This window comes from Biomphalaria glabrata, chromosome 8 (genome assembly GCF_947242115.1).
Source record: "Biomphalaria glabrata chromosome 8, xgBioGlab47.1, whole genome shotgun sequence".
NCBI lineage: Eukaryota > Metazoa > Mollusca > Gastropoda > Planorbidae > Biomphalaria > Biomphalaria glabrata.
In genome coordinates, this window is record NC_074718.1 from 25517491 (window position 1) to 25544288 (window position 26798).

At 39.9% G+C, this 26798-nt stretch overlaps 1 protein-coding gene across 4 annotated transcripts in view; it reads right to left on the reverse strand.

Moving 5' to 3' along the window:
- The window catches only part of LOC106053072 (polyunsaturated fatty acid 5-lipoxygenase-like), a 38628-nt gene extending 23632 nt beyond the window's left edge, over positions 1-14996 (reverse strand). The window contains exons 1-5 of one of the 4 annotated variants that reach the window (XM_056037508.1): positions 14652-14996; positions 11847-12529; positions 10649-10693; positions 7697-7828; positions 5089-5186 (exon numbers count right to left, since the gene is read on the reverse strand). In XM_056037508.1, coding sequence (XP_055893483.1) covers positions 5089-5186; positions 7697-7828; positions 10649-10693; positions 11847-12347 — 776 coding nt within the window. In that variant the 5' untranslated portion in view covers positions 12348-12529; positions 14652-14996. The remainder of the gene's footprint in view (positions 1-5088; positions 5187-7696; positions 7829-10648; positions 10694-11846; positions 12530-14651) is intronic. The other 3 variants (XM_056037505.1, XM_056037504.1, XM_056037507.1) reach the window with 3 other exon arrangements.
- Positions 14997-26798: the final 11802 nt, after the last annotated feature.

Here is a 26798-nt window from a genome sequence, read left to right on the forward strand (position 1 = left end):
ATAATAATATATAAACTTAATAAACTTTAAAATAAAGTTCTTATGTGAACAACTCAATATATCCTAACTCACTAACTGTTATTACAATATTCACATATTTAATTTGAGATAGAGATGTAATATTAATGAAATATACTGATATTTAAAAAAAATCTAGGTCACCACAAAACAAATTCTTTACTCTTTCATGTCTCAAGATTGTTTGCCGTTTCACATTTGCATTACGCTAATTTCAACATCTTTAATGCATAAACACCAATCAATCGCTTAGCCTCTTCTTACCGCCACCAGAAAACACACACACACACACTCTATGACACCCCTTTTGTCAAGAAGTTGCGTCTCCCCATCCCCCAATTCAAGGTACTAACCATCCCCACCCACGGGAGAGGACCCAAAGTTTGAGAAACTCTGCATTAAAAATACTGATGATCAATAATGCAAAACAGAATAATAGTAAAAATATTCAGGGGCGTAGATAGGAATTTTTCATCATTTGGGGGCCCGGGAGGGGCTGGACCTCTTTGGGGGCCCCTGCATTTTGCGTAATATTGAATATTTATTGTAAAAAAACACTAATTTGGGGCCCCCTTCAAGTGGGGGCTCGGGGGGATTTTACATTTCTCCCCTCCTCCCCCACCCTTTCTACGCCACTGATAATATTCCAATATGGAATACTTCACAATTTTGTAAAAATAATTCACTTAATAGAAGATAATTAAAATTTATTTTAAACTAGAACACAAATAAACTTATTGTAGATTCATATCTACACTCTCTAATCGGCAAAAACTATTCTACTATCAACTAACAGTCATCTCAAATAAAAGTGACAATATTTTAATGTTGACTTTCTACTTACTAGGATCTTGAATCTAGATCTAGATCTAATTAGAGGGCGCCTATTCGACTCAAAACCAATATTGCAAACAGCCCGCGAAAATTCAAGGTTAGGGGGAGAGTCGGCACGTACGGAAAAACCCATGGGAATCAAAGCGCGCCGCTTTTTTTTTTTCAAAATACCACCACCCCCTCCCAAGTTTTCAAAGTATAATGGAATCATTAGAATTTAAATAAAATATTTAAGTAATTATTTTTTTTTAACACAAAATATTAAAAAGGGAAGTAAAAATTGCAAAATTAGTTCGGTTAAGAAAAGGAGGGTTCGTTCGGTTCGGTTCGTACCAAGCAGTTTCAAAGTTCAAAGTTCGTGTTCGGTTCGGTTCGGTCATAAGTGAGGTTCGAGTTCGGTTCGTTCGGTTCGGGTTCGGTTCGTTTCCCATCTCTACTAGAAAGTACTTGCTCACTCCACAATGCACAAGCTGGCTTCAGGAAAGCAAGTAGACAGGACACAGTAGAAGGGTTTCATGAAGGGTTTCATGAAAACAAGCACACTATAGCAGTATTTATAGACTTGCAGCAAGCCTATGATAGAGTGTGGAGAAAAGGTCTATTTTTGAAGATGACAAGTTAAGGCGCAACAGAGCAGCATTAGAAGCTATTGAGAGATACAGAAGGTTGGAGGACGATCATCCAAATAAACTACCAACACAGAAAAATAGGAAAAACAACCTAAAAAAGCAAAGGACTCTGATCCAACTTACTGACGAACTAGCCCTAAAACACCACCTACCCAATAACAGAGAAAAAATTACCAGTTTTTCAAACATTACACCCGGACTAAACTACAAGCAACCAACCATCAAAACACATTTACTAAATAACACCTTAACAAAAGAATCAAATCCACTGGAGCTCAAATTAGGTACGCTTGAAACAATTGAAAGCTATCAAAAAACAGCTATCCATATTTATCCAGACGGATCGGCTTTCAAAGCCACCATCAATGGTGGTCTTGGTGTCTTCCTGGTCTTCGCTAAAAATAAACACTTTGAGATAAGCGCACCCTGTGGTGATTACTGCTCAAACTTTCAAGCCGAAATTGAGGCAATTACCATAGCACTACAGACAGTGGAAAACAAATTATATGAAGGAGTGCAACCACCATGAAAAGGTAGATAAGCTATCAAAGGAGGAGTGGCTCAACCAATGGGCATCAGGAAACACAAGCAGAGCCATGTACAAAGAAATGACTACGCCTAACGAACTGGACAGTATTAACTTCCTCCACCGCAAAGAACAATCTACAATTTTCCAACTAAGAACAGGACACACACCACTATTAAATTACCACCTGAACAAAATAAACTCCACACAACTCCCCCTTTGCAGACACTGTGCGCACCCCTTTGAAACCGTAAACCATATCCTCTTTGAATGCCCCTCCCTAATCCACCTTATGCAGACCCTACTTCCACTACAGCCCGACATAACCAACACCCTGTACGGCAGTGCTGAACAACTGAAGAAAACAGCACACTTTTTTTCCTTGGCACAGTCTGCAAAAGAGCTGACAGCTCAGCAGCAATAAAGCTGGCTAGAAGAAGAAGAAGAAGAAGAAAGTGGTGCATAAGTCACGAGTACATGGAATGTCAATATCATTTTGTAGTGCATATATCAATTTGAACTTGAAACGTCATGGTCAATTTATTATAGCCAACAAACAGCGAACCTGAAATGTTAAGATCATAACATACATAATGATAATACATAAGTCACTGGGAACTGGGTATGCAATAACCATTTAGCTAAATTTCTTAAGTCACGGGGAACAGGAAATGTCAAGATCATTTTATAGGATATTAGTCACTGCCCAAATAGCATTAAATTTTATGTTTAATAGATTAATTTCTCTCTATCTCTCTTTCTGTCTGTCTTTCTCTCTCTCTCTTATATATATATATGGCAACTTCCTGTGTGACTAAAGAGGCCAATCCTTGATACACAACTGCGGTCACAGGTTGGGCATCTGTAATCACCAGCCGCTGTTGCATTTGCACCCATCGTTGTGCTACTGACATCTGCAATCAATGACCCTTCCTTTATGCTTGCTCTCCATGTGAATCTATCCTGTGCCACTTTTTCCCAGCTGTTAGTGTCGATTTTGAAGAGCTTCATGTCGCGTTTGCATATCAGTATACCGTAAAAGTGGACGACCAGCGGCTCCTATGCCTTTTGTTAGATCACCATACAGAATGCCTTGTGGATTTCGACCTTGTGGCATTCTATGAACGTGCATGCTGTGGGTCTCTGTTTTATGAATGTGTATGCTGTGGGTCTCTGTTTTATGAATGTGTATGCTGTGGGTCTCTGTTTGAATGTGCATACTGTGGGTCTCTGTTTTATGAATGTGTATGCTGTGGGTCTCTGTTCTATAAACGTGTATGGTGTGGGTCTCTGTTTTATGAACTTGTATGCTGTGGGTCTCTGTTCTATGAACGTGTATGGTGTGGGTCTCTGTTTTATGAATGTGTATGCTGTGGGTCTCTGTTTTATGAACTTGTATGCTGTGGGTCTCTGTTCTATGAACGTGTATGTTGTGGGTCTCTGTTTTATGAATGTGTATGCTGTGGGTCTCTGTCCTATGAACGTGTATGTTGTGGGTCTCTGTTTTATGAACGTGTATGCTGTGGGTCTCTGTTTTATGAACTTGTATGCTGTGGGTCTCTGTTCTATGAACGTGTATGTTGTGGGTCTCTGTTTTATGAACGTGTATGTTGTGGGTCTCTGTTTTATGAACGTGTATGCTGTGGGTCTCTGTTCTATGAACGTGTATGCTGTGGGTCTCTGTTTTATGAACGTGTATGTTGTGGGTCTCTGTTTTATGAATGTGTATGCTGTGGGTCTCTGTTCTATGAACGTGTATGTTGTGGGTCTCTGTTTTATGAATGTGTATGCTGTGGGTCTCTGTTTTATGAACGTGTATGCTGTGGGTCTCTGTTCTATGAACGTGTATGCTGTGGGTCTCTGTTCTATGAATGTGTATGCTGTGGGTCTCTGTTCTATGAACGTGTATGCTGTGGGTCTCTGTTCTATGAACGTGCATGCTGTAGGTCTCTGTTCTATGAACGTGTATGCTGTGGGTCTCTGTTCTATGAACGTGTATGCTGTGGGTCTCTGTTTTATGAACTTGTATGCTGTGGGTCTCTGTTCTATGAATGTGTATGTTGTGGGTCTCTGTTCTATGAACGTGTATGCTGTGGGTCTCTGTTTTATGAACTTGTATGCTGTGGGTCTCTGTTCTATGAACGTGTATGATGTGGGTCTCTGTTTTATGAATGTGTATGCTGTGGGTCTCTGTCCTATGAACGTGTATGTTGTGGGTCTCTGTTTTATGAACGTGTATGCTGTGAGTCTCAATTCTATATACGTGAATGCTGTGGGTCTCTGTTTTATGAACTTGTATGCTGTGGGTCTCTGTTCTATGAACGTGTATGTTGTGGTTCTCTGTTTTATGAACGTGTATGTTGTGGGTCTCTGTTTTATGAACGTGTATGCTGTGGGTCTCTGTTCTATGAACGTGTATGCTGTGAGTCTCTGTTCTATGAACGTGTATGCTGTGGGTCTCTGTTCTATGAATGTGTATGTTGTGGGTCTCTGTTTTATGAATGTGTATGCTGTGGGTCTCTGTTCTATGAACGTGTATGTTGTGGGTCTCTGTTTTATGAATGTGTATGCTGTGGGTCTCTGTTTTATGAACGTGTATGCTGTGGGTCTTTGTTCTATGAACGTGTATGCTGTGGGTCTCTGTTCTATGAACGTGTATGCTGTGAGTCTCTGTTCTATGAACGTGTTTGCTGTGGGTCTCTGTTCTATGAACGTGTATGCTGTGGGTCTCTGTTCTATGAATGTGTATGTTGTGGGTCTCTGTTTTATGAATGTGTATGCTGTGGGTCTCTGTTCTATGAACGTGTATGTTGTGGGTCTCTGTTTTATGAATGTGTATGCTGTGGGTCTCTGTTTTATGAACGTGTATGCTGTGGGTCTCTGTTTTATGAACGTGTATGCTGTGGGTCTCTGTTCTATGAACGTGTATGCTGTGGGTCTCTGTTCTATGAACGTGTATGCTGTGGGTCTCTGTTCTATGAAAGTGTATGCTGTGGGTCTCTGTTCTATGAACAAAAAGGCAAACAAACTAACACTACCATATGACAGTGCAATGTTCTAGATTAAAATAATGATCCTTACTTTGGGGGAATTTGGGTCACAAGTTTTATCAGCAGAGGATTGATACCTGAAATTCTTTGATACCCAAAAAATACATCATCCGACCATAAATCTTTGCCCTGAATAGAAATAGAAAGAATTTTTCAATAGAACATCTCAAGATGTAACGCCTGAACATGTTAAGAGTTTACAAAGACACTATAATATATCCACGTCAGAAATGTTGGGAAGGCAATATGAAACTGAAGCAATTGTGTGTTTCTATTGATGGAGGTATCATTGCCTCACAAACGAGTAATCTATTATAATGCACTAAATTATTAATTTACTCTTTAATAAAAACATTTCGCTTTATAATGTTTTGCAACTTTTCAGACATTTTCACACTATAAGTTAATGTGCTCTTTAGTGTATACTTTGATTGTTTTGTTAAGATCTCGTTTGTATTTATGAAGCAATATAATGTATACAGAGAAAAAGAAAATATTTAAAAAATACTTTGAAAAAAAAAACAATTACATTTTTGATAGATCTAGACTAAAAATAAAAAAGTTCAGAGACTCAAAAACAAAGATTTACTGCTGCAGGGGTGAACAACTGTATAGGAAATACCCCCCCCCCCCCAAAAAAAAATGCATATATGTCACCTATAGTCTGGGCCACGAGGCCTTCATCAGCTACAAAAGAAATATAAAAAAAGACACACAATTAAACAAAATAGGCTTAAGTGAACTTATCTGTCCGATGTTGTTCTCTTTCGAAAGAAATGAGCTACGATGGTGTACAAGCGCGGGAAACCGGAAGGGGGCGGTGATGTCAGCCAAAGATGATTGGGAAAAGGGGGGATAGTGTTAGTGCCCATTTCATTTTAAATAAAAGTGTTTTGGTTGTTGGTCCCGTGAGGTTGCCTGACGTAAATAAGTTTGTTTTCGATCAAGCTACACAGTAACCACTCTGCTAGTGGAGAGCTTAAGAAAATGGAAGATTATACAGTTATCTATTGTTTCTGCAGTCTCATCCTATTTTTCAGATTTGTGTTCTCTAAGCTTCAGACGACGATCTATAAAGAGGACTACCTCAGCTTATACCACCACTTCAATCAATTACAATTTCTTTCCCTTGTTTGAGATACCAAACCAAATAATTTATTACCAATAGTTAATAAACTAATTTTCTTTTTATTGATTCCTGTATTGTCAGGTAATAGAAATAATTGTGTAAAATTTCAGTTTGATCCGAGATAGATTGTTGGAGAAATAACGTGTACAAACCTTTTACCAGTTAGACAGACAGAGTGACAGACAGATATACAGACAGACAGACAGAGTTGATATATACTTTGTAAAAAGAAGAAGACAGACAGACAGACAGAGTTGATATATACTTTGTAAAAAGAAGAATATAGAAAGACAGACAGATAGAGTTGATTTATACTTTGTAAAAAGAAGAATATAGACAGACAGACAGAGTTGATGTATACTTTGTAAAAAGAAGAAGACAGACAGACAGAGTTGATATATACTTTGTAAAAAGAAGAAGACAGACAGACAGACAGAGTTGATATATACTTTGTAAAAAGAAGAAGACAGAAGACAGAGTTGATATATACTTTGGAAAAAGAAGAAGACAGAAGACAGAGTTGATATATACTTTGTAAAAAGAAGACAGACAGACAGACAGAGTTGATATAAACTTTGTAAAAAGAAGAAGACAGACAGAGTTGATATATACTTTGGAAAAAGAAGAAGACAGAAGACAGAGTTGATATATACTTTGTAAAAAGAAGAAGACAGACAGACAGACAGAGTTGATATATACTTTGTAAAAAGAAGAAGACAGAAGACAGACAGAGTTTATATATACTTTGTAAAAAGAAGAAAAGTGTATTTAAAGATATGATGTGGTGATCTAATAGGACAGAAACAAATGTAGAAAATGAAAAAAAAAAGGAAATTTGGTAGAGTTGTAAGACATAGTAAGATAAAACAAACAATATCAAGGACGCCTATCACTACTGCCAACTCAATAACACAAATTACTTTCTTCAAAAAGGTTAGACATTTGACTCCACACGACTAAAGAGCGCTTTGTTTATCAAGACTTCCGTCTTCTGTACAAAGGATAGACCCAAACAAATTAAAATGTGCTAATTGTGGATTGGCCTCCCTTGTATACAAATCTCAAATTGTTTACTAAGATTATAAAACAAGAAAAATATTACAATTAATTAAACAAAGCATATCTAAGGTGAAGAACCGCAAATTCACTGCCATAAATATATCTCAATATTACATCAATAAGCTTCGTTTTTCTATATGCAAAAAGTAGTTATTATCACTAATTACATAACTGGTTACTTTTGTTTATCAATTAAAATAATAATAATTGATTGATAAACTCGTTTACAGCCCTATTGTTTCTGTTTTCTTAGGTACAACAAATTATTGTGTAAAGTTTCCATTCGATACGAGAATGGGTGCGGGCTACGTAAACTGTACAAAACCTGTACCGGACAGACAGAGTTCAAATAAACTTTATTAAAAGAAAGACACAGCTTTTTTTTTTTTTTTATGACAAACATGTGAAAAAAATCATTAAAAAATATAAAGGGCACAAACCATTTACTAACATTATAAGGCATATAGAGTGCCTTCCCTTTCGTGTAGATATTTTTGAGGTCTTCCATTGTCTTCCACTCAGCACTTGACAGTAAAATTTTACTTAAAACAATCAGCTTTACTTTTTTCGAAATTATTCGCCACTAAAAATTCATAAATATGAAAATGTATTAAAACAACAAATAGATCTAATATAAAACAAGCAAAATATACAAAAATCGTTTTTTTTTTTCATTCATATATGTATATATATATATATATATATATATATATATATATATATATATATATATATATATATATATATATATATATATATATAACAGTGCTTTGCTTTGTAAATAAAAAAAATAAGTGTCGGTACTCAGTGACGTATTGCTTAACTCTAATAAACGTTTCTTCTTCTTCTAGCCAGCTTTTTGCTGCTGAGCAGTGAGTTCTTTTGCAGACTGTGCCAAGGAAAAAAAGTGTGCTGTTTTCTTCAGTTGTTCAGCACTGCCGTAAAGGGTGTTGGTTATGTTGGGCTGTGGTGGAAGTAGGGTCTGCCTAAGGTGGATTTGGGAGGGGCATTCAAAGAGAATATGGTTTACGGCTTCATAAGGGTGATAGCAGTGTCTACAAATGGGGAGTTGTTTGGAATTTATTTTGTTTAGGTGGTAATTTAACAGAGGTGTGTGTCCTGTCCTTAGTTGGAAGATTGTAGATTGCTCTTTGCGGGGGAGTTAATACTGTTCAGTTTGTTAGGCATAGTTATTTCTTTGTACATGGCTCTGCCTGAGTTTCCAGATGCCCATTGGTTGAGCCACTCCTCCTTGTGATTGTTGACTAATATTGACCTTAGGGTGAGGTAGTTAACAGGTCTGGTTGTTCCATAGTTTATCTGCCTTTTCATTTCCCATAATGTCAATGTGTTCAGTGATCCACTATAGTGTGATATTGATATTTAATATTGATATCATCTGATGGCTTACCACAATTAGTGTTGTCAACTCTCTTGTTCTGTTTGAGGTGTTGCTGTTAAGTGCTTGCAGAGTGGATTGGTAGTCTGTAAAGACAATATCTGATGGTGATTGCACTCCTTCATATAATTTGTTTTCCACTGTCTTTAGTGCTATGGTAATTGTCTCAATTTTGGCTTTGAAGTTTGAGCAGTAATCACCACAGGGTGCACTTATTTCAAAGTGTTTATTTTTGGGGAAGACCAGGAAGGCACCAAGACCAGCATTGATAGTGGCTTTGAAGGCCGATCCGTCGGTATATATATATGGATAGATGTTTTTGATGGCTTTCAATTGTTTCGAGCGTGCTACTTTGAGCTCCAGTGTATTTGATTCTTTTGTTAGGGTATTATCTAATAAATGTTTTTTAATGTTTGGTTGTTTGTAGTTAAGTCCTGGAGTTATGTTTGAAAATCTGGTTATTTTTCTCTGTTATTAGGTAGGTGGAGTTTTCGGGCTAATTCGTCAGTAAGTTGGAGAAACATGGAGAAAATCGGTAGACCAAGAGGCAGGATGGACATGGACCCAGCTGAGGAGAATTACCTAGAGTCCGACTGCGAAGTGCTGTTGCGGCACCATGCGCCACTAGGAGTCAAAAGGACTAAGTCAAGTAAGTCAAGTCTTCTCTACCCCATCCGACCCCCTCCTATTTGTTCTTTTTAATTTTTCCCTTTCACCTGACTATCTTTTTTTTTTAATTTACCTCTACATAAGTATATATCAAAATTTATTTTTTTCTTTAGTTGTTTTAGTCACTATACTGGGACTCTGAGTTTGAATAAAAAAATAGTTATAAGTATTAATTTAATAAAACATTATCGGCATTAAACTGATCTAATGTAAACGCAGATGAATTTGAAGCCATAAAATTGGTTGATAAATAGAAATAGTGGTTCATCTAACACATAAACTTGAGCTTTTATTTAAAGCTATTAAGTTTTAATACCCATTTTGTTTAATGTTCGAACTAATCTCATCTCTCATCTGCCCTTGACCTTCGTCATAGGGATGCTGTGACTGTTCAAATAACAAAGACCATCCACTCTTTCCTGTCAGCAGCTCTTCTTAGCAGAATATTAAGGTCTCTTCTTCAAGTTTCTTCCACTGCTCCTTGAAGGCTAACATTTAAAAATGAGTCATGACTTACAAAATGACCAAACCAGCTCATCTTTCGTCTCTTCCTTCTTTTGGCCTTCGCATAATATTAAAAGTTTCAAGATTGTTATAGTGAGAGGGTGCACATGGGGGGATAAGCTTTCACTGTCTACAAATACTCCTAAAAAGCATTTCTCTTTGACATCCAAGTCTGGCCTGTTAGTGTGGCTCAAACACTAAGCCCACCGAAACTGATTTTATCACTTGATGAAGTATTTTAGGCGGATACCTGGAGCATTTATGACCAGGAGCTTCGGGTAGGTTGGGCAGTCAACCTGGCGATGATGTGCATTCGTGAGAGCGTACTCTTATTTAGCGGTGCTAAGGCTTCGGAAATTAACCACGATGAAAAATCCGGAGTGAAGCCCCTTGGACGTTATTTCCTCCAACAAATCCTGCAGCCAAGGTTGGTTCCAAATTTATTGTAAAGCATTCCTTTTAGGATGACACAACCAAGGTCAGGTGAGGGATACGGGCAACCCAGGATCCCGTAAATGAATGCGCCACGTGATGGAAACTCTGGTACTGCTGTAATGGGCCCATTAAGCATGTAAAACTAGCGGCGAGTTACAATAATACTCTGTTTAAATTTATTGGTCACTAATGTGAATACGACGGAAGTATTATACCGTGTTTTTTACGACTGAGCTTTACATCATCCTCTCCAATTGACCCCAATAGATCTCAAGGTTGGAAAGAGGTCCTGTCAAAACAGCCACTCGGCTATACGTTTGTGTTACACCACCATCCCTTCGTTGCTGTTTTTTTTTTTTAATTTCATTTTTTTTTTATTGAAAACATCATACGTACCTTAGTGTCAGAGTCAAAAGCCTCATCTTGGGGAAACTTCTTGATCTGATAAACATAAAAAAAAAACATCAGAGAAGAGACTTTTTAAAATTAAAGTGTTCTTTGATCTACGCACATTGAAAAGCTGTCTAGAGTTTTATTATTATGTAAAATATCATAGACTAAGAATGAATAATGCGACTATTTGTGTTCGATCATTTTATTAAAAAGCTCATATCAACTCTGTCTGTCTGGCAAAAAGTTTGTAAACGTTACTTCTCAGACACAAATCTCGGATCAAGTTGAAATTTTCACAACTATTTCTTGTACCTGACAACACAAGAATCAATAGAAAAAATTAACCAATTAGTTAATTAGCTACTGGTAATAAATTATTTTGTTTGGTATCTCAAACAAGGGAAAGAAACTGCACTTGACTGAGGTGGTGGTATAAGCTGAATTAGTCCTCTTTATAGGTTGCCAATTTAAAGTAAATTTGAAACAATCAATCTTCAATTTTCATACACACCTTACTAGCAGAGTGGTTAGAATGTCGGGTAGGGTCACGAGTTCGAATTCAGATTCAGGCCTTCCCCATCCCTAAGTGCTTTTAAAAAACAATTACGGTACAATTCACCCAAATATCAACTTGTTTTCTCCGCTCCCCCCACCCCTAGTCTCACAACTGGTCCAAATAAGAGATAGGATCATAGAGTATTGGGAAAGTTACAAATATAAAATGGCGCTAAACAAAAGCAATTGGTAAACAATATATTTAATGGCACAAATGTAATCTAGTACAAACTTAATGCAACTACACTTCTTATAAGAGAAGGGAGGCATAGTGTGCACTGAGAAAGCTAAAAGCTTGACGTTTCGCCAAACAAAAACATTGGACCTCATTCACCCATCGTAAACAAACAATGTTTAGCCACATGATTCTCTTCTATACAAATTAAGATCTAATTTTTAATACACAATGGCTATCACGCGACAGTTTTTTTCCCGTTGTTTTATCAATATTACCACGTGATTAAATGTTGTTTGTTTACGATTGGTGAATGAGGTCCATTGGTAAAAAATATTTGTAATCGCACAGATTTATTATTGTAAGTCTAGATCTATTGCAAATTTAATTACATGACTGATTGATACAACAAGCTTTTTCTTTTATTTTATGTAAATTTTTTATATGTTTCATGCTTTGCAATTTGTTTACCTTTACGGGGAGTCCTGGGGAGATAAAATCGTATTCGTAAGTTTTCTTCTTTTCCTCCAGTTCATGGCTCCTTTGCTTGGTCAAATGATCTTCTTGGGCCAGGCAAGTATCGAACTGGTTGATTACATAATGTACATTGGCCTTGATCCACCGATACACAGGGAATAAATAGGTCGTGTTTCTAAACCTGTTCTCAATCTCAATCTTGTTCACATACCAGTCCGAATCAAAGGTACTACGCTCTCGCCATAGCTCGATCTGGATAATGTTCCCCTGCACGTGGAGAGACTCTGTCTTACTGGTAGGCACGTTGAAAATGTCCGTTCTGCCTCGTTTAAAGTCATCATGCAGACAGTTGTCCAGGTGGATCACCCCAGAGGCGTGGTTGAAATCGTCGTGCAAGATGATATACACGCTAGTGTCCGTGCCAGCGTTCTTCTGACTGCCGGTGGTCACTCTGAGAACAAAATCGTTGTAATTCGTGCCAAAGCAACATCCCATGCTTTAGTCTTTAAATTTAGTTTTCTGGGTTTTGTCGAATAAAGTTGGCAAAGTATTAGAGCGTCATGGCTAATGAGCCTTAAATTATTTTTTCTTGTCAATCCTAAAACTCTGGCACTGAGGAACATAACCCCGTCATCACCTTGTTTCTTTCATTCACACGGACGTTCAGATAGAAATAGCTGTAGTAATAAACAAAAAGGAAAAAATATTATTAAAATGGATGATTTTATAGTCTTTATTATACATTTAAATTTCTCGCTGCCGAGCATTAAAAAATATTTAATTAAAGAAAAATCATAATAAATAAATTTCATAAATCTCTAAATATACATATTGTCTCACAACATGCGCACACTACAAGTTTACAGAGAAGATATATTATCAATCACTCTATTATTCATATTCATTCCTGATCTCCTTTTATTAATAATTATTATAGCTTTTATATAGCGCTACTTTCTAGCTTATAGCATGCTAAGAGCGCTATGGTCCAATTTCTTTTGTGGACCAGTGAGGGGAAGGAGGTATCTGGGAGAAGGTTTTCCGTGCTGCCTTTAGGCGCTCAGTAAACACAACTCTGCTCGAATCGGATTTCGAACCTCGAGCCCCGTTTCATAGGTAGCTATGGCAAGTCAAGTTCAAGCGTACTTAGCCTCTCGACCACGCTTCCCACATTGATGGTTTCGCGTTCGAATCCTACTCGCCTCTATCCCCCGCAGTACTGCGGATCGAAATACTCAAAGAAAGAGATACATTCCTACCGTAAACAGTGTTGAATCAAGTATCTCCATTGACTATCTTCAGATATCTCGATTGACTATCTTCAAATATTTCCATTGACTATCTTCAAATATTGATTATCTTCAAATCTCTACATTCTGTTATGTGGCCTTTCACGTGTCCAAAGTGACGGTCCTTTCTCTTTGCAACTTCTCATGTGACAGAAGAGGCCAATCCAATCTTGATACACAGTTGCGGTTACATGTTTACCATCTGTCATCACCAAGCGCTGTTGCACTTTTACCCTTCTTTCTATTTCTGGTGTATGCCAACTGCAATCAAGGTCCCTTCTTTTATGCTAGCTCTCAGCGTGCCTCTCGTTCTTAACTGTTAGTTTCCATTTTGAAGACCTTCATGTCGCGTTTAAATACATCAGTATACCTTAAAAGTGAACGGCCAGCGGCTGTCCTGTTTTCTATTAGATCACCATACAGAAGGTCGTGTGGCACTCTGTGAACATGACCAAGCCAGCCAAGGCGCCTGCTGCTGATAACACCGCGGATGTCCTGGCAACCTGTTCTTCACATCACTTTTTTTTTAAATTCGCCTTAAGCATCGGAGGGGGAAGATATTTAGTTGTTTTGCTGCCAAGAGTAGGATGATCATGTTTCATTGCCGTATAGCAGAGTGCTCATCACGGTAAACTTGGGCTTTGCTATTGAAAGCCAGCAAGGTATTGTGCCAGTGCCACACTCTTTTCTGCAGCAGTGACATGGTGCTTATTGCCTTGGCTATCCTGTTGCTGATGTCTTTATCCAGTAACACATTGAAGGAGATGGTGGAGCCATGGTAACAAAAATGGTCAACAATTTCCAGTGGTTGGCTATTAATGGTCACGTCCGGTGCAGTGCTATGTTCTGAACTAGTACTTTGGTCTAGCTGTGACTAGTATTTAAACCAAATTTCTGGTATGCAAATCTCTACACATAGCATAAAGCATAACGTATTCCCAGACCTCTTGTGTTATAAACTAGTACTTTGGTCTGGCGTTGACTAATATTTAAGCCTAAATTCTGGTATGCAAATATCTGCATAGACTATCTTCAAATCACAAAACGCACATTTTACAAAAACTCCCCCCAGGCAATTTTTCTCAGCTTCGACGTGGCGCTCGGGTGGAAATAGTGTCCTTAAAGGAGACGAATAAGGAAACAAAAGAGAAAGCCCCAACAAGCATGTCACTATCTACAAACCGTTCTTTCAAAAGCAGTTTTTTTATGGCGAACACCTACACGGCTCATGTGGTACAGAGAAGGTATAGGGGAGGCTGCTCGACCTTCGGCCTCACCTCTAGCCTGCTAATAGGGATGTAAAAATTTACATCAGCTTGGATCTTTCCCAGACAAAAGTTTGTCCATACAGGCCGATGGAAGTGAGCTTCCCTAGCCTAGAATTACAAGAGTCTTCACTCAACTCTTAGGCCAATTAGGAAGAAAAAAAAATACTAGGCTATATTGATCAAATCTAGTTGACTAGATCTGGTATCTACTTAAGCGATGTCTATTAAACTAAAAGATCTACCTTGAATATCAATAATATCTAGAACAACAATCAATTAATTCTATTAAAATAAAAAGTACAATATTGCATTGCAGCTGGACTAAATATGTCACCGGAAGTTGATGCTCGGGTCAAAATTCATTTTTAAGACGAAAGAATTCAAACAAGTAGATCTAGAATCTAGTTCTTATAATATCATTTCTAGATCCAAATGATTCTTCTGCACAAAAGTACGGGTAGTTGGGATAAAACCCGATATAGAGGCTATATATAGAGGCTATAAAAATAAAAGACCTGAAACTAGCGCGTGTAACTACGCATTTACAGTACCTTATTTGATGAGTCTTTTACCCAAGATCTGTGTATTTTTTAGGACTAGCTTACTTCAAGTACCCGGCTTTTTTCCGATACACAATTTCACAAACAAAAATAATTGTAAAAATAAAAATTGTGATTTTAAAACTTTTAATGATTTTTTAAAAGGTGTTTTTAAAAAGGTATTACTGTAATCAATTGTGAATATTCGTTTCTTATGAATCTCACTATCTATTTTGTGTCTGTTTTAATTTCTTAATGTTTTCTTGAGTGTTTTCTTCTGATGTTTATACCTTATTTATCTAATCAGCCGTTGTGAGACATTGGTCCAAAATAATGCTAAGCTTATAAATTAAAAAATAGCATGTGAATATATGAATGAACTTGTTTAAGATGAAGTCCATTAATTATAGCTGCTTTGAAAAATTGATCTCAAACATGCCATAGGCCTTGTCATAATAGTCATAGATCTATCAAATCTAGTTATAATCCGTATCTATATAATCATAAATATTCACATTGAATTCCAATTGTAATTATAGAATCAGTATGGATCTAGGATATAAATATAGTAGAAGCAGAATCTAAGATAATCAGAATTTACTGGTACTCTAGGCAGTCTTGATCTAGGGTTTTAGACAGTCTTGATTTTAGACTAGATTTAAGTCTAGTACACTATATAAACCTATATATACGCTGCCTTCGTGGACCTCACCAAGGCTTTCGACACGGTCAATGGTTAATTGAGGATTTTGGCCAGGCTCCGATTCCCAACTACGCTCCTATCCATTCTCAAGCAGTTTCATGTGGGACAAAAAGGCAAGATTAGACATAATGGTGACATGTCGATCATTTCCCAATAGAAATTTGCGTGAAGCAAGCTGTGTACTTGCTCCTACTCTATTCGCTATCTACTTTGGCGTAATGCTGGGTCAAATGAGGCAGCGATTACAAGAAGGCATCGACATCACGTTTCGTTAGGACGGCAATCTTCAAAAGAAATGGTCATCCTCATAACAGAGCTCCTCTATGCCGATGATTGCCTACAGTGAACATGATCTCCAGATGGCGGTCAACGAATTCGCATACGATCCCGCTTCTATCTATCAACCTTGGGAAAACAGAAGTAATGTTACAGAAGTGACCCAATAAAACCTACTCAGCCCTAAAGATCACCATAAATGGACGTCCTCTTAACGTGGGAGACCACTTCACATATCTAGGAAGCGTAGTATTGAATGACACCTCGCTTTCAAGGAAGTTGATAACCGTCTAGCCATGGCCAATAGTGCTTTTGCATCAATTGATTGCTAGACTGTTAGGGGTGCTCAGGCAGACGAGCCAAGGCTAAATTACGAGCTCGGCAGAAAGTTAATAAACACTGTTCAGGTGTGGAGCCCGGCGAAGTACATCATACCCTAGATGAGCCCGGAAACAAAACCCTCCTGACACACTTCACATATTTAGGAAGCATAGTATCGAATGACACCTCGCTTTCAAGGAAGTTGATAACCGTCTGGTCATGGCCAGTAGTGCTTTTGGACGCCTCCAGGAGTGAGTTGTCGGAATAGATCGCTCCGCCTGCCTACAAAAAAAAGTGTTTACCAAGCAGTGGTTCTCTCAACCCTTCTATATGGATCCGAGACATGCGTATTAAACAAAAAACACCAAACACTACTTGAACGCTTTCACCAAAGATGCTTGAGCTCCATCATAAACATACGGTGGCCAGAGAGCACTACAAACAGCGATGTCCTTGCGAACTCCGGTATGGACTAGTATTGAGGGACTTCTTATAGTCCGACAGTTACGCTGGGCAGGGCACGTACCCCGTATGGGGGACGAACGTATGCCAAAAGCAGTCTTTTTTTTTTTTGGTGAGCGAGACAGACAGCTGGCGGTCACTCACAAAGGCCGCGGAATGCACATTTAAGACCAAAAGGAAATCCGCTGCCGAGAACAGACGCAGACGGCGAAAAGAAAATCTTAATCGACCATAGGCGGACAATGGTTATGCTTGTCCTGGTTGTGGGGAAATATGTAAGTTACAGCTGGGGCTGTGTATCGATGGGAAATATTGCATTCGAGATCCTCATGAATCTTCGGACTCGATGACAAGCCTTTTTATTATTATATTGGCGTTGAATAGTAGATCTATAAGTAGAAGTATATTCAATATTGTATAGACAGTAGATCTACTGAGTCTGATCTAGACTAGCTATAGAATTATTCTAGATCTAGATACATATTCTATATAAAATAATCTATATAGTAGGGGCCTAGATGTAGGCCTATCTTAATTAATAGACTTTAGTCAGGTAGAGCTAGATCTAGACTAGTGGCAATCTAGTCTCAAGATAAAATCTAGATTTCTAAACTAGATTCGATCTGAAAGTAGATCTAGATATAGAGTCTACTTAATGACAATGTCAGTGATTCCGAAGATTAATGATAAGTGCAGTGTTTACAGTGTATTTTAATGTTTTACGAATCACATGTGCCCGTGTGGTGATATGACAACGCCTACACTATACGCAGAACCGTGAATGGAGTGAACTGTATACGCAGAACATATTGCGACTTGACGGCTTTTGTAAGTTTGTCTGCTGTGCTGCACGAGATCCCCAAAAAAAATGTAGATTCTAAAGTTCTAGAACAATAGATCTATTCCACTTAATTTATTAACATAATCTACTAATGCAATTAATAATATTTAGCTCTAGATCTACTATTTTACCAATGCATTCATACAGAATTTAATATATAGATTAAATTATACTAATAAAGAGTTGTAATTTAGCTCTATACGTTGTTAGCAAATAGCGTTACACAACAAAAAAAAAACGAACCTGGGTTTTTCTAAACTATGATACTTGGTGTGTAATAGTAAAACCTACCTAAATAGAGAGCAAATACCTATATTTATTGTAGTATATATAGGTATGTGGTTTTATATTATATAACCTTCGTATAGACATAAATAAATATAGACTGGAAAAAGGAAATAACTTCATGTAACTTGAAAACATGTATATCTATTGTTGTCGGATTTCCGAATTCTAAAAAGTTGCATGATCTTCAGTCTTAGAGATTAAACAAAACTACACTGCTCATAAATGCTGTATAATAAAGTCATAGACATAAATAAATATAGACTGGAAAAAGGAAGTAACTTCATGTAACTTGAAAACATGTATATCTATTGTATTCGGATTTCCGAATTCTAAAAAGTTGCATGATCTTCAGTCTTAGAGATTAAACAAAACTACACTGCTCATAAATGTTGTATAATAAAGTCATAGACATAAATAAATATAGACTGGAAAAAGGAAGTAACTTCATGTAACTTGAAAACATGTATATCTATTGTATTCGGATTTCCGAATTATGAAAAATTGAATGATCTCCACGCTGAGAGATTAAAAAAAAAACACTAGTGAAAATATTTTAATAGTTATATAGGTTATGGCTGAAATAGATATGAATACTTAACTTTTATACTGCTCATAAATGCTGTATAATAAAGTACACAAAATTGTAAGTCACAAATTTTCGTTTCATAAAACTCTTTAATCGGCCAGTCTATATTTATTTATGTCTATGAACCTTCGTAACTTCTTCTATAGAGAAATGACTTTTATAATTTCTTTTACTGAAAAATTGGGCTATTCGCTTCTGACACATATATAATTTGTATGTGCAGCAACAAAGCCCATTAGATCTATAAACTACTGAAGATTTTCCTACGATTATTCTAGCTAACGACTAACGTCCGCTCAATTAGAAACAAAGTGGATGAAATATGTGCCCATATACGTTAAGACAACGTTTTTAGGGCGTTTACTGAAATATGATTAGAGGAGGATGACTGTGACAAGTCAAAAACTCGCTGTCAGAGTCACTCTAAATTATCACAGCATTAATTATTATTTTTCATTATTTATTTATTTTATTTTAATTATTTCCCCATCCTACCCCTGAATTCTCCACCCGCGCCACCTTTTCTCCTCCAGGCTAGACTTAGTTGACCACATTGGAGATAGCGAAGGCGCGTCCTTTCATTTATCTGCCCTTGATCGGGGAAAGGTAAACACCCAATCTCTTTTGTCTTCCCGCCGGATGTCTGAAGGACGGTCGCAATTGACACCACCTTGGTTTGAATGCAAGCTAATCCTTCTCCCCCCCCCCTTCTCTCAAGTCTCTCTTTGATCTAAGAGATTAACCTGGTCAACACACCGCGTGATATTCCAAGGTGCGGCTCAAGTCTACTTCACCCACGTGTAAGATAATGCTAAGCCTAGGACATTTCCGGTGTCCGCCCACATTCTCCAGGCCTGTATATAAGTAGATTTAAATCGGGCCAGACCCTCTTTCATTCTCATACGAGCTGAGCTATCGAGTCTGGACTACTTCATACATTCTTTCTCCTAGAGGAATACCTGGTGGTAAGCCGAACTTAATCACAAGTTCCATCTTAATTACGCTGTGTATATTTCCATTGCATATTATCATGTGTATTTTGCTTAGTTCATTTGTATTTAATTAGTGCATTGTGTATTTCTCACTGGCGTAAGTAGAAAACATAAACATGTCCTATGTATTTATTTATGTATTGCATTAACCTATTAATGCTACGTTGCTCAATTGATCGTTGATGCAACCATGTATATATTTGTACATCTTAGTCTATTTCCTTTATCTCGGTTGACCGCCTTGATAATTTTACTAGCGCACTGATACTGCGTTTAGAGAAGATATATGAATTATCTCCCCTTTACTCATTTTACTCTAATGAGAGTTGCGCCGCTTGAAGGGACATTCAAGCACGCTCCATTGTTCTCGACCCACGGTCATATGCAAACAAAGCGTCTCGGTCGCTGATCACCGCCCAACTCACCCCCCCCCCTTTTCTTTCTCTATCCACCTGTGTTGTTTATTTGAGATTATTATTTCCCCTTCTATGTACATTTTTAAATTAGTATTCCCCCTTTTATGTACATTTATGTAATGCTACTATCTGCCATCTATTTTCCAAATCCCATTTGTCATCATCTCCTCATTGTGCTCTAAAGCAATTTCACCAATCTGACGAATGCACCTCAGTCGAGGGCATCGATAAGATGCATGAGAGACATGTCCTAACTTGTCTTTATTTATCCGCAGCCTCCCTCAGGTGTCTGCCTATTTATCGGATCACTTACCTGCCTATTTGCCTATTGCCTATTTAGATGCTTAGTGCTATTCAGCACTGTATTTGCCATCGAGAATCACCTATTGCCTAGCTATTGGATCAACGATCTATTTACCTGCATATGTGCTTAGTGCTATTCAGCACTGCACTTACCCACTGAGATCTACTCAACTCTACCACTTGGCGCTATCGGCGTTGCCCGCCTATTCGACAGCCCACCTGTCAGGCTATTAGGCGCGACGTCCCTATAGAGGCAGATCCGTGCGAGACGTCATAGCTACGCCAACCCTCTGCAACCCACTGGACATATCCTGTCAACTACGCTGCCCACGGCAGATCAGCTCTGCCCGCAGTAACATTGTGCCCACGGTAGCCGGCCACCCGCCCTACTGTGCCCACTACAGATATTAGATTTTGGGGATTGAGACTCCACAAGAACTATATCACCGGCGTCCCTCTATCCGCTAGAGCGCCACCTCCAGCTGCAGAACCTCAAGCCAGGACACAGCCAGCTGCGACATCAACAGGAATACCAGCTAAGTCAGAGGACAAAGTGACATACTCTCATAGGTGCAAGAGTGATGATTAAAGCTAGTAATACTTAGAGATAGATGCAAACCCTCCCCCTTTTTATTCTTATATGTATATTTATGTAAATAAATAGTCTTTATTTTTAACTTTTGTATCTATCTTTCATTGCTTTGTCTCGTTGCGTGCCTGCTCCCGATTCATATGCTGATAAGTGGGGGTGTGATTGCTATCAAAAATAATCATCCCCTAGACATAAAACGTGCCAAACACACGTCACATTTCCCCACCTGTCACATTTTGGGGGCCCGTCCGGGATTTAACCCATTAGTACAGCAGGCACGAACAGGCAGCAGTAATTAAATTCCATATCAATATTTTTTCCTTAAAATATTTATAAGTATCATCACTTCGCATTAACAAGAGTGTCACTTCTGTCATATTTTATTTATTACTATTATTGCATTTCATGTGTAATATTTTCTTGCAGGAACTTTGTGATTAACGTAGGCAGACACCACACTCCTTTTGCACTCTTTCATATAACCATAGACTCACTTCCACTAACCCACTTTCTTTAATTCTAAGCTCAATCCTATTATCCACTCTATCTGCCCTTCCACCATCCCAGCACCCCTCATCGCCCACCCCTCATCATTATGGCCAGCGGCACACGCTCGAAAGCGGACTCTGACATGAAGCAGAAAATAGCTGAATTAAAGGACTTCGCAGCCACCATATTTGACGATGAGGCAGAACGGAAAGAATATGTGAGAGCACAATTTGAGGCGCTCAGAAGAAAGGAAGACGAAAAGGAAGAAAAAAGAGTGGAAGACGAAAAGGAAGAAAAAAGAAAGGAGAAGGAAGACGAAAAAGAAGAAAGAAGATTAGCAAGGGAGCATGAAATAGCTATGGAAAGGGAGAGAAGGGAAACAGACACAGCTAAAGAAAGAGAAAGAAAGGAAGCTGAAATAGCTATTGCCAGAGAAAGAGAAAGAAAGGAAGCTGAAATAGCTATCGCTAAAGAAGTCACAGAGCGAGAAAGAGAGCAACAAATAACGGCGAGAGAAAAGATAGCCGCGGACAAGGAGAACGAGGCCGCCCGCCAGGCTTCTTCCGAGTCTCGCCCGGCTAGCCCAGCATCCATTCAAAGTTCCTTGAACGGTCTACCCCACATGCCAATGGAGCACTTCGACGACAAGACAGAGAACATCGAAGTTTATCTTGTCCGATTTGAGGAAGTAGCACGCTTTTACGGTCTGCCAGAGGAGAAATGGTGCTTCCGGCTATCCCAATGCCTCCGAGGCAAAGCCTACGAGGTTTACTCCAAACTTCCCTCCGGCCAGAGAGAGGACTACACAGCCCTCAAACAGGCGCTACTCGTCCAGTTCGAGTTGACCGCCGAGGCCTACCACAAAAAGTTCAGAAGTTCCCGCCTCGAACGCAGAGAGACCTACGGCAACCTCTGCGAGAGGCTGGACAAGTACCTTGTCAGGTGGCACGCTCTCAGCCAATTGCCAGAGACTTTTGATGGCCTAGCATGCCTCATACTCTCTGAGCAGCTGTTAGAATGCATGTCCCCGGAGGTCAGAGTTTATGTCAAGGAGCAACAAGCAACTGCACCCGCTGACATAGCTTCCGCCGCTGACCGGTACTTGAACGCCCGTAAGGACTTAAAAGGTAAAGCAACCGCGACAGACCAGCAAACAGACCAACAAACTTCCCCTGCTCAATCCAACCTTCCTCCTAAAACTCCCCAGCACAACCAGGCACCAGGCCGGCAATCAGCCCCTAATAACCACAGTAACCGCCCCAACCACCTGTCTCGCTATAACCAGGCTAACTACTCTCAGCGTGACTCACGTCATAGCGCGCGTGACAGTAGACCCACTCCACAACGGCAGCAGCAGGCCCCACGGACCCTATCTACGGTGACGCCAGTCTCTCAACCCTCCGCGATCGATCCTTCTGACCAACCGGAGGAGGACACATACTTCGTCTCCACGATGGCCGTGATTCCTCAACCCACTGCCATTGATCTCGGCCAACCAGAACTCCCACCGGTGCTACCTCACCCCATCTCTTCTCCTCCGGGAGTAGAGAACATTCTGGCTAACGGTGTCGAAGTTTTGGGCCTATACGACTCAGGCTGTTCGTTCGGCGCGGTTATCAATAAGACGCTGATTGACCCATCGGATCTCACTGGTGGAACAGTGACAATCCAGTCCATAGACCGTGGCACTCCCCCGCAGGTTCTACCTGTCGCGAGGGTACACGTAGAGTGCAGGTACGTACATGGCACCATTGACGCCGCCGTCATGGACACGCCAGTGTATGATTTCATTCTAGGCTCCAAATATGTCCCTCTTGGAGTAGTCAACAAACCTTACTTTTCTCTGCCCGTCGGTAGATCGACGAAGCAGAAACGTGGCAGCAACCAGCAGGTTGGAAGCCCTGGTCGCCACACTCACCCGCCCGGTCCCGACTCATCAGCGAATCTCAAACCACTCTGCCCTGGCATTGACACTGCTGGGAAGTCACGAGTTAAGTCGTACACCCGCGCTCGTGAGGATCTATTTGACCCAGGCTACTCAGCCACAATCATGCATCCTTCCTCTGACATTGACAGTGTCAGAATGCCCCGAGGTAAGATGAACCCTTGCTCTCGTGGACTCACTCCCTTTCATGGCTCCTCAGCCACCATTCCGAATCAGCCTCCCCCTGGCATTGATAGTGTCAGGAAGTCACGAGGTAAGCCGAACCCTCGCGCTCGTGAAAACACTTCTCACCATGGCTCCTCAGCCACCATGCGAAATCAACCCTCCCCTGGCATTGACCATGTCAGGAAGCCCCGACGTAAGCCAAATTATAGTACTCGTGGGGACGTTCTCAGGCAGAACTCCACATTCTTTATCAGGCCACTCTTCCCTGACATTGATCATGTCAGACGATACCGAGGTAAGCTGACTACTTACTCTCGTGAAGAAGCGCCTCACAGCGGCTTCGGAGGTAAGCCCCAACGGGCACACGTGCCTTGGGCACCCCGCCTAAGCCCCAATCACCCTCCCCAATTCGCCCCAGGAAGAAAATATAACTCATCCAATCGCCCAATCTACTCTCCCGAGCAGCCCCACATGTTTCACCCAGGTGACTACATATTCAGGGACGGAAAGTAGGCCACGGACAGACTTGGACAGACTCTCCTCCTGGCATGGCTACCCCTTATTTTTCCGGATTTTTTTTCTAATGCTGTGATAACAACTGATCTTAAAGTTAGAGTGACATCAGTCTGCTCGCACTTTATGGATCTTTCTGCGATAGATCCATCTTGGCGGCGGCGTATGTGACAAGTCAAAAACTCGCTGTCAGAGTCACTCTAAATTATCACAGCATTAATTATTATTTTTCATTATTTATTTATTTTATTTTAATTATTTCCCCATCCTACCCCTGAATTCTCCACCCGCGCCACCTTTTCTCCTCCAGGCTAGACTTAGTTGACCACATTGGAGATAGCGAAGGCGCGTCCTTTCATTTATCTGCCCTTGATCGGGGAAAGGTAAACACCCAATCTCTTTTGTCTTCCCGCCGGATGTCTGAAGGACGGTCGCAATTGACACCACCTTGGTTTGAATGCAAGCTAATCCTTCTCCCCCCCCCCCCTTCTCTCAAGTCTCTCTTTGATCTAAGAGATTAACCTGGTCAACACACCGCGTGATATTCCAAGGTGCGGCTCAAGTCTACTTCACCCACGTGTAAGATAATGCTAAGCCTAGGACATTTCCGGTGTCCGCCCACATTCTCCAGGCCTGTATATAAGTAGATTTAAATCGGGCCAGACCCTCTTTCATTCTCATACGAGCTGAGCTATCGAGTCTGGACTACTTCATACATTCTTTCTCCTAGAGGAATACCTGGTGGTAAGCCGAACTTAATCACAAGTTCCATCTTAATTACGCTGTGTATATTTCCATTGCATATTATCATGTGTATTTTGCTTAGTTCATTTGTATTTAATTAGTGCATTGTGTATTTCTCACTGGCGTAAGTAGAAAACATAAACATGTCCTATGTATTTATTTATGTATTGCATTAACCTATTAATGCTACGTTGCTCAATTGATCGTTGATGCAACCATGTATATATTTGTACATCTTAGTCTATTTCCTTTATCTCGGTTGACCGCCTTGATAATTTTACTAGCGCACTGATACTGCGTTTAGAGAAGATATATGAATTATCTCCCCTTTACTCATTTTACTCTAATGAGAGTTGCGCCGCTTGAAGGGACATTCAAGCACGCTCCATTGTTCTCGACCCACGGTCATATGCAAACAAAGCGTCTCGGTCGCTGATCACCGCCCAACTCACCCCCCCCCCTTTTCTTTCTCTATCCACCTGTGTTGTTTATTTGAGATTATTATTTCCCCTTCTATGTACATTTTTAAATTAGTATTCCCCCTTTTATGTACATTTATGTAATGCTACTATCTGCCATCTATTTTCCAAATCCCATTTGTCATCATCTCCTCATTGTGCTCTAAAGCAATTTCACCAATCTGACGAATGCACCTCAGTCGAGGGCATCGATAAGATGCATGAGAGACATGTCCTAACTTGTCTTTATTTATCCGCAGCCTCCCTCAGGTGTCTGCCTATTTATCGGATCACTTACCTGCCTATTTGCCTATTGCCTATTTAGATGCTTAGTGCTATTCAGCACTGTATTTGCCATCGAGAATCACCTATTGCCTAGCTATTGGATCAACGATCTATTTACCTGCATATGTGCTTAGTGCTATTCAGCACTGCACTTACCCACTGAGATCTACTCAACTCTACCACTTGGCGCTATCGGCGTTGCCCGCCTATTCGACAGCCCACCTGTCAGGCTATTAGGCGCGACGTCCCTATAGAGGCAGATCCGTGCGAGACGTCATAGCTACGCCAACCCTCTGCAACCCACTGGACATATCCTGTCAACTACGCTGCCCACGGCAGATCAGCTCTGCCCGCAGTAACATTGTGCCCACGGTAGCCGGCCACCCGCCCTACTGTGCCCACTACAGATATTAGATTTTGGGGATTGAGACTCCACAAGAACTATATCACCGGCGTCCCTCTATCCGCTAGAGCGCCACCTCCAGCTGCAGAACCTCAAGCCAGGACACAGCCAGCTGCGACATCAACAGGAATACCAGCTAAGTCAGAGGACAAAGTGACATACTCTCATAGGTGCAAGAGTGATGATTAAAGCTAGTAATACTTAGAGATAGATGCAAACCCTCCCCCTTTTTATTCTTATATGTATATTTATGTAAATAAATAGTCTTTATTTTTAACTTTTGTATCTATCTTTCATTGCTTTGTCTCGTTGCGTGCCTGCTCCCGATTCATATGCTGATAAGTGGGGGTGTGATTGCTATCAAAAATAATCATCCCCTAGACATAAAACGTGCCAAACACACGTCACATTTCCCCACCTGTCACAATGACAACGACGATCTGATTGCTATTGATGGTTTCTTTTGCGTGAGATCTGACAGAACGGCTGAGTCTAAGAAAAAGGAAGGAGTGGGGATGTGTGTGTACATCAACATCAAGTATTGTACCAACTACACTGTTAAAAAGAGATGTGCTGTCCGGAACTACTGGCGCTCTCATTGAGACCTTTTTATTTGCCACGAGACTTTGGTGTTATTTACATAGTCCTGGTTTATGTCCCGCCTACTGCCAATACGGAAGTCGCAGCTGCAATAATCGCTGACGTAGTGCATGAGTTTCAGACAAGGTCACCGGACGCACCAGTAGTTATACTGGGTGATTTTAATAAATGCACCTTGAAGGTTGACCTACCCACCTTCTATCAACACATCTCATGTCCGACAAGAGAAAACAGAACTCTGGACTTATGTTACTGTAATATCAAAGGAGCATTCACATCTCGTGAAAAGCCACCACTAGGATCAAAACAGTACAAATGCTGCCTAATTAACGCACAAAACTTAAAGAAGGCAAAGTCATTCAAAAAAAACGTACAAGAGTGGACTCAAGACAACATTCTCAAACTACAGGGTTGTCTAGACTGCACCGACTGGAAATGGTTTAATTAAAGAGACTTCAAATCTGGAAG